This window comes from Phalaenopsis equestris, unplaced genomic scaffold (genome assembly GCF_001263595.1).
Source record: "Phalaenopsis equestris unplaced genomic scaffold, ASM126359v1 Scaffold211561, whole genome shotgun sequence".
NCBI classification, from domain to species: Eukaryota; Viridiplantae; Streptophyta; class Magnoliopsida; order Asparagales; family Orchidaceae; genus Phalaenopsis; species Phalaenopsis equestris.
In genome coordinates, this window is record NW_018230553.1 from 281,558 (window position 1) to 290,762 (window position 9,205).

Here is a 9,205-nt window from a genome sequence, read left to right on the forward strand (position 1 = left end):
TATAATTTGGAAGTAAAATAATGAGATGTGATGAGTTAAAGGAATAATTGACCTCATCTATCATGTGAGTTTATGTTTGTGTTACAACGATATAGAGGACTTGTAGAACACATAAATATATGTCTCTATGCTGATACCTCTCATGCTTGTTAGACCTTCCTTTAGTTCAACTTTATTCGGACATATTTAGTTTAGATTTACTTTCGGTTGCAAATTGTTCTGTTCTGATGAATACTAGTAAATATTTTTGATAGACATTTGTGGTTGATAGAATTTATGAGCTATTTTTTTCTACTTATATTTTTTATATTAAACGTTATACATGTTAAAAATCAAGTTTTAGGGGAGGAAGAAAAATAAATTTCAAAGATAGTATACTGAGTTTTAATTTAATATTATTGCAAGCATGTTTTAAGCTAGAATTACTTTCTCCTAGAATCATTCTATCCTAATTATGCATGTATATGAACTTGATAGGATGTTGTAGTAGGTAATACATTCAGCTTTTAATTTTTCTTCCTGCTACGTTTTATGAAATTTATTGAAAAATATTTAAAAACTCAAGTTTGGGGGAGGAATAAAAATAAATTTTAATGTTAAACTTTATTTGTACTTTCTAGCGTGTATTTAATTTGATATCAATTTTAAAATTACGATTGGTATGTGGAGTTATCTTTAGGATACTATAACTTTGATTTTAGGAATGTTAGAAAAAAAACTTAGTTGGGATCCTATGTGATGAAACTGTTCTAGAGTTATGATATTTTGTAGAAAACATTAGAAAAAAGATTTTGCTATTTATGGCAGAAAGGAGTTGAATATTTGAAAGCTAAGATTCTTAGATTTATACTTAATGTGAATAGAGCCTTTATTGAAACCTTTTCAAACTAATACTTACATTGTAAAAAAGTGAAGGAAAGTTTTGAGTTTTTAACTTTTGAAGAGGAAAGTCAAATTTGAAATTCTTAAGAGCCTACCCAGATATAGAAATCCTCACATAAAAAAAAGTAAGTATTAAAAAGATCCTAAAGGGGAAAAGAAAAAATAAAAAGACTAAAAGAAAGGAAAATAAGAAAGAAAGAAGAAATGAAAAGTGAGAAGAAGCTTGACGAATAGCCTAATAAAAAAATTGGTTTCACTTAAATCTTTTTAAGGAAGAAGTCTTAGAAACAATGCTAAGCTTATTCTTATTTCAAAAGAGTATTGGTAAAATTGGTATAGATATGGTGCTTAAATTCAGGATTCCTAAGTTGAATATGAGATATTCTTACACCCTAGTGCTAGGTTGATTTTCTAGAATATTTCTAAGATGCATTATAACATTTATGAGATAAAATTATAGGAAAATCTACTGAAACCCACTACCTCAAATCAATAAATTTGGTTTTTGAAGTTGTAGTGTTACTTGAGGACAAGTAACGTTTAAGTTTGGGGGAATTGACATGCATAAAAATTACCTACTTTTTTATATATATTTCATGCTAATTTTAATGATATTTAATGATATTACACTTTAAAGGAAGATATTTTGCATATTTATGGTTGAAGGGACGAAAGATGGAGTCTTGGGGAAAATGGAACAAATATGGTGCAATTTGGAGTCAAATTGAGCAAGGAAGAAAATTCTAATTCAGCCCATTTTGTTGAGCAAAATTGGAGCAAAAACCCAAATAAAAAAAATTTGGTGCCAAGGCACCCGAAACAGGCGCCTCAGCGCCAGAAACTGTTACAGACAAATTTTTCTTAATTTTTGGAGTTAAAAAGCACCATTTGGCACTTGGGAAGGAACCTTTTGGCATTTTAAAGTCTTGGAAACTCCACGAATATCCAGAGGTCATATATAGGAGTATAAATGTAGATTTAAACCTTTCTAGAGAGATTGGTGAGGGATTTTGAGAGATATGTGTAAGGAAATGTTTGAGGATTGCGTGGATCGGCATGAGACTTTGTTGGACAGATTTTCATCTTTCTTTCAGAAAAAAAAGCTAACTATTATGTTCTTCATTACCTTATGACTGTTGTAAACACATTCTAGTGGATTTTCTTTAATTTAGTAAAGTTTTCTGTTGTGTTTTATCTATGCTTCGTGATGTGGTTTTCTTTATTTTTTTCTTTTAATATGAAGTAGTGATATGTGTAAGAAAATTTGTTTTATGATAGAATAATTTTTATTTTCATGTGATGAGTAATATCTCCTGTGCTTCATTGACATAACTTAAGTGTCAATAACTAATGTTAAAATCTATTTTAAGTGAAACTAAGACTCGGAAGAGTAGTGATCTCACAACTTGGGTGTACTTACATTGACCAATTCACTATGGTAAAGTAGTTTAAGTGGAAATGCAAATTTTAAGGAAATATAATTCAATGATCTATTTCTATTAAGAGCTTCTAGGTCACATATAGTGATACAACTTAAAATTACATATTTTTAATGTACATTTAATGTTCATTTTATGCACATTTTTTATGATATTGCACTTTAAAGATAGCTATTTTGCATGTTTTTGGTTTTAGGTACAAGGAATGGATCTTCAAAAAATGAAGGCAAAATGGAGTAAAATGAAACAACAACTTATAGCACCATATCTCCAGCCTTTGGTGTCATAACACTGACTATTTGACGTGATGGGTGCCATAGCACCCAAGAGTGGCGCTATAGTGCCAGAAATGGTTTCTCTAGAAGATGTATTGAATTTGGATGAATTTTGAATGGGTGCTTGAAGTGAACCTAGGTTATTTTCAGAGATCTATTTAATGGGACCAAGGGATAAACAAAAAGAGAAGTTTTAAAGTGGTTTTAAGAAGGCTTTTGACATTAGTTTTAGTGTGTGTTTAGAGAGGGTATGTGAGTTCATAAATATGAGTCTTTCATTGTGTAAGAGGAGTTTTGAGATTTCATGAAGGAGATTTCAGGAATTTCTTGGGGAGAAGCATAAGATAAGTAATTTATATTTGTGTTTGAGTTTTGTTTTTGTTAAGACTTGCCTTTTAATACAAATCATGTGTTTTTGTTTTATCTCCATGAATTCTGAATAGATTTTCTTTCTTTCTATGGGAATTAATCAAGTGGGATGAGATTAATTTAAATATTTCTTTTTATTTTATAAAATTACAATGGTATTTTCACCATTTTTTCATTGACTTTACAAGCTGGCCATTTGTGATTGTAAAAACCATTGCAAAACATAATGACTCAGAAGGGATATGATTTCACCAACTAGTGAATACCACACTTAACTTTGAAAAGTGTCGTTGCAATCATCCGAGGGGAAATGCAAATAGATATGGAGATAAATCTTGATGGGCGTAGAATTAATGTTTCTTGGGGGAGAAGCTAAGTTCTTTTATCAATTTGATCTTGAGTTTTGATCTAAGGGTCCCTAGTACGTTCAATAGAGAAGGCACAATGAGTAATCTAGAAGTAAGATGCTAGAATCTACTCAACACTACTACACAAATTGGAACAATCTTAAGGTTAGCCAATGTTCTTTGCTAGCACTGAGAGGGGGCAACAAATAAGTATTCTACTCTTTGTCACAATACATCAATTTATATTTTTAATCATTCAATTCCTACACTAATTAAGTTCTCTTTGCAATGGGAAAAATCTTTTCATTATATTCTAACTACTTTAAACTTATTAGCCTTTTAAACTTTGTTCTTACTTACTATTTAAACTTAGATTACAAGTAAATTTAGTTATAATTATTGTCGGTCATCAACATGAGAAAAAATCATTGGTTTTAAATATATTTAATTTAATATATATATGGTTTTAAAAAGAAAAAGTATTTTAATTTTGAAAATATGAGACCTAACTGATCCCATACTAACAATAATTTAAATAAACGAGCACAACACTACAATCCATGCACATATCCTGGTGAATAAACGCATTATTTGATAATGAGATTCCATTAAATAAACTAAAAAATTTATGACATCTGTTTTGGTCTGCAAAACCTTTTATGTTGACCGAGTAAGAGAGCTAAACAGTAAAAAAGAAAGAAAGGAGAAAATAAAATAGTGCACTAAATCTCTTTAAGTAGGCCACGCTTGAATCTGAGGTGAGGAGTCTTCAGCTTGTCGCCATGGAGTAGGAGGGCAAGGGGGGTAGGAGGTCTTGTATCAACAGAAATGGAGTTGGCATAGATTCCTTATCTGGTAAGCCAATTAGCAAGTTGGTTTCCTTCTCTATATATGAAAGACATATGAATTGTAAGACTTTTATAAAATGTGCCAATTTTTTGCTTCCATTGCATATGGTGCCTTGAGGAAAGCTGATTAGAATTCAACAAAGAGATTAGCTGTAAAGAGTCAACCTCAATCCATACTTTATGCCAAGTTGCTTTATGTGCAAATGTAAGGGCCTAGTAGATAGCAATAAGCTTAGCTTCAAGAGCATCATTGGCCACAATAGGAGCATGGAAGAAAAGTAGACAATTACTGGAGGAATTTCTGAAACCCCCCCACCCCTACACTCCATTTAGAGAAGCTACCATCAGTGTTTATTTTCATGGTTTGAACATCAGGAGGGTTCCAAGTGACAGTCTCAATTCTGTTGTGAATAATGGTGGTACTGGTCTGAGCCAGATTTATGTTAGGGAAGTTCTTAAGCTATATGATTTTGTTCAGATAGGCAACACAGTTTCTAGTTACCTTGTTATGTTAGATACTCTTATCATCATGTCATCATGTTTGTTGTTGTTCCTACAGATCCACAAGAACCAAGCCACAATGAAGGGGATTGACTCCCCCTGTGTACTTCTCCAGTTATACCAACCAACATTAAGACTAGTCCAGTCCTTATCCAAGTTATCATCCTTAATATTATTAAAGAGCTCTTTCCACACCTCTTGAGCAAACTCACATTTGAAAAACAGGTGGTTAATGTTCTCCTCATTTTTTAGACAAAGATAGCATCTAGAGGGTCCTCTTAAACCATTGAGTTTAAGAATATCATCAGTTGGCAAGAGGTTATTGAAGAATCTCCAACAAAAGAAGGATATGGAAGGGGATAGAAATCTGTCCCAAATGGCCTCACCCCAATTGACCTTCTCCCAATGATTTAACTTAACATAAATAGCTTTGTTCAGGCTTTGGTTAATGTAGCTTTGCCATATGATCCTATCTTTTCTGCCTTTATCAAACACAGTTCTAGTGACTAGAGATAAGTGAGGCTCCTGAAACAAGGATTGAAGCTTAGGAACATCCCAGGAGTCCCCATCCCAGAAGTCACAGGCTAGGAGCTGAGGGTTAAAGTCTGGAGGTGGGGCCCCAATCCAGTCTTTAGAACACCAGTTGTCAAGCCAAAAGTTCACTTTACCATTCCCCAAATCCCAAGTGTACATGTCTTTAGGTTGCTCTCTGATTTTCAGCATATTTATCCAGATTTAGGAGTCTCCCAGCTTTTTGGTAATAAAAGAGCGGCGTTGGCCCTTGCAATACTTGCCATACATGAATTTTTCCCAAAAAGAAGTTTCTGCTCTTAATTGAATCCACATCTCACAAAAATTAATGTGTACAACTTGTTGGAGCCCCTTGAACCCCAGCCCATTAGCTGAAATTGGTTTGGCTGCCTTCTGCTATGAAGCCCAGTGTAACTGCTTTCTTTGACTAGCCCATAAAAATCTATTCAAAGCTCTCTCCAACTAGATTTGGGTGCTTTTCTTGAGGTAGTTGGTTTGAAGGATATAAGAGGGGAAGGTAGTCAAGATGCTTCTAAGGAGAGTGATTCTTCCCCCATTAGACAGGAAGGAGTGAGACCAGCTGGATAGAGTTTTTCGAATTTTTTGTAGGACCTCATCAAATTGGGTCATTTTTAATCTCCCCCTAATGAGTTGAACCCACAGATATCTCACAAGGTCCCTAACAAGAGAGAAGCGAGTGTAGTTGGAGATCCAGTGCTTGGTATTCTTATTAAAAATTAGTTGGCAATTAGTAAGGCAGAATTCCATTCCAGAGTGTTTCTGAAATTGTTGTATGCATTTATAAACTTTCTTCACAACAATCTTTTGAACATTGGAGAATATCATAATGTCATCAGCATACATGAGATGGGAAATTGCTATATTGGATTTATGGTGAAATCTGGAGTACTGATGGTTGAGGATGTTCTGTCAAGCATTTTAGAAAAGGAATCCATAGTAATAATAAAGATAGTGGGAGAAAGTGGATCACCTTGCTTTAGTCCTCTAGAAGCAGTGAAAGCCCCCTGTAGTTGGCCATTGATAAGGATGGAGTGGTTATTATTGATAAGCCACCTTTGTATGAGATTTCTGAATTCTGGCTGAAATCCTCTAGCTGCAAGTATACCAAAGATAAAGTTCCAGTCAATGGTGTCATGGGCCTTCCTGATATCTAATTTGTATATGAGGTTACCCCCTCTGCTGATTTTATCAAGATCCAATGTGAGTTCCTGTGCCAACAACACATTATCATTAATGGATCTACCTTTAATAAAGGCAGTTTGGTTAGGACATATAATTTTGTCCAAGTGAGGTTGCAGCCTTCTCACTATAATCTTGCTTATGAGTTTGCTTATGACAGAAGTAAGGCTTATAGGCCTATAGTGATCCCAGGTTTTCTGTAAATCCCATTTAGGTTTTAGCACAATGGATGTGTTACTAAAGTAGTTGGGGAGGTTGAATCCTCTAAAGAAGCTTTTAATTGCCTCCACGACCTCTACCTTGATGATGTGCCAAGCTTTATTGTAGAAGGCAGCTATAAAATCATCAGGGTTGCTGCCTTAGAGCTGTCAATATTGTTCAAGGCTTCCCAAATTTCCTCAACATAAGGGGGTTCAGTAAGATTAAGCTGACCAGTGTAACTAGATTCTTCAACAAAGAAATCTTCATAGTCAGTATTAAGATACGCAGAAGAGTTCAGGAGGGAGCTGTAGAACTTAACAACATCCTTAGCTATAAGTTCATTATCATTCAACCATCTGCCATCCTTGGAATAAATGGAATGTATGGTATTGCATTTCCTCTTGCAACTTATATAGGCATGGTAAAACTTGGTGTTTAAGTCCCCTTCAGTAAAGCTAATAACAAAAGCTTTTTATTTGAGTATCAGATCCTGAATATCAATGGATTTATTCAAATTATTCTGGGCAGTCAGCAAATCAATTTTAGTGGCATTGTTATTCTGAACAGCAACCTCAAGTCTCTCAACCTCTTTTTCAGCAGATAAAACATTGGAAAACATATTACCAAAAGTTTCCCAACCCCACTTCCTCAAGGCTTTGCTGGTTTTCTGATGCAGAAAGCTTAGCTTGATAAGAGGGTCTGTGTGATCAATTCCCATCCAGTTAGAAGCAACACAATTATTGAAGAGGGGGTGGGTAGACCACATGTTTAGGTATCTCAAAGGAGGGTGGGGTGAGGTGGTAACTAGGAAGGTTTTGGAAATGAGGAGAGGTCTGTGGTCAGAACAAGTAAGGGTTAGGTGGGTAACAAAAGTAAGGAGGTAGTGTTTCTGCCAGTGGTCATTAACTAACATTCTGTCCAGTCTTTCCCATAGAAGACCTCTTCGAAGTGAACATAGGACCCTGGTACCCCAAGTCAAAAAAACTAGCCTGTTGTATTTGATCATTAAAATAGGTCAGTTTAGATAGGTTGGGAGGTCTCCCTCCAGACTTCTCAACTGCATTAGAGATACAATTAAAATCTCCCCACACAATCCAAGGAGAGTTCATGTTTTTGCTGATGAGATGTAAGCCTTCCCATAATTCCTGTCTGTCAGCCTTCAGACTGCCCGCATCTTTTCCTGTCTGTCAGCCTTCAGACTGCCCGCATAAACAAAAGTAGCATACTCCAAATGTCCTTGTACAAGCAATGAAAGATGTATAAACTGTTGATGGTCCATAATAATGCTCCACTGAATTTCTTTCCTACAAAAGAACCAAACTTTGTTATTTTTGTTAGTATAATGAGAGAAACCAGAGAATCTTTGGATAATTCTCTGAGAGTTATGTTGAACCAAAGGTTCAAGTATAGCAAAGCACCACAAATTGTGCTTTTTATTTAGATAAATCAGTTTTTTTAAAGACTGAGGATGGGTAATGCCCCTGATATTCCAACAAAGAATATTAATCATGGGGTGGGGGGGGGGATTATTATGGGGGGAAGGCTGAGATCTTGATCTGGTCCTTCTAGAAGGAGGAGGTCCCCTAATTTTCAAAGTTTCTGTTAACCCAACATTACCCTCTCTTAATTTCTGTACTTCAGACTGAACCTTCTTCTTCTTTTTGGATTTTTGTGTTTTCCATTCCTCTTCCAACAGGTGTTTCATCTTATCTATATCATTCTTCTGAGGAGCTTCTATAACAAGAGTAGTTTTCTGGTTGGTCTCCTTGGGTTGCACCACCTCATCTAAAGGGACAGATAGGGGTGTTTGAATATTTATCTGGTTCACCTCCTCCCTAAAAAATTTGGGGGAAGTATTTGGGGGGATCTGTGGAGCCAAAAAGAGCAGTAGAGCTTTTGGGTGTATCCAGCATGTCTTCCAAATTCCCAGTTGGAAGGGGGTCTACACCAACTGAAACTTTTGAGGGAATAGGCTGGGTAAACCTTCCCTGTTTTACCACAGTCTTCTTTGAGGGAGGGTGAAGCCTGAAACATCTATCCTTGGTGTGTCCAAACATCTTACAGTGATGACAGTAGAATGGTTTCTGCTCTAACCTCACTGTTTGCCAGAATCCCTCTGTGTCATTACCAATCCAAATCCTGTTGATTTCAGGGAGATTAACATCTCTCTTAATGAGAATTCTAGCTAGGGCAGGTCTAGATTTATTGTATGTAGGAGCATCCACCTTCATAGGTCTCCATATTGCACATGCAATATTAAATAAAGCATTGAGATTAAAGTACTGGATTGGGAGGCCAAGTAATTTAAACCATAGAGGAACTATTGGAGGTTCCTTACTAGGGTCAAAATCAGGGTCCCATTTCAGGATTTTCATTGTGGTGCCTCCATTGAATGGCTTGTTTTGTAAAAAGTCTAGCATAGTCTTCCTCCCCTGAGAGTTGTATAAGTAGGTGTATTCCATCTAGAATTCTAATCTGTCAATCATCATTAAATTTCAAGGAATCAAAGTAGTTTCTAACTAAATCCATTTTAGGGTGGCCAAGAAGAAATTCCCCCACCAAGGTAAATTTTACTTGGTCATTTAGATTAATAATTTCTTGAGGTGAGAAGT

General features: G+C 35.4%; 1 protein-coding gene across 1 annotated transcript; it reads right to left on the reverse strand.

Annotated features, from left to right (window-relative positions):
- Nucleotides 1-4,658: 4,658 nt before the first annotated feature.
- LOC110036837 lies at nt 4,659-5,354 on the reverse strand. Its single transcript, XM_020741370.1, has one exon. The coding sequence runs from the start codon at nt 5,352-5,354 to the stop codon at nt 4,659-4,661; it is 696 nt and encodes a 231-aa protein (XP_020597029.1).
- Between the last annotated feature and the right edge of the window lie 3,851 nt (nt 5,355-9,205).

Coding starts and splice junctions, on each gene's coding strand:
- LOC110036837 (XM_020741370.1), bottom strand. CDS start 5,354: ATGTACACTTGGGATTTGGGGAATGGTAAAGTGAACTTTTGGCTTGAC.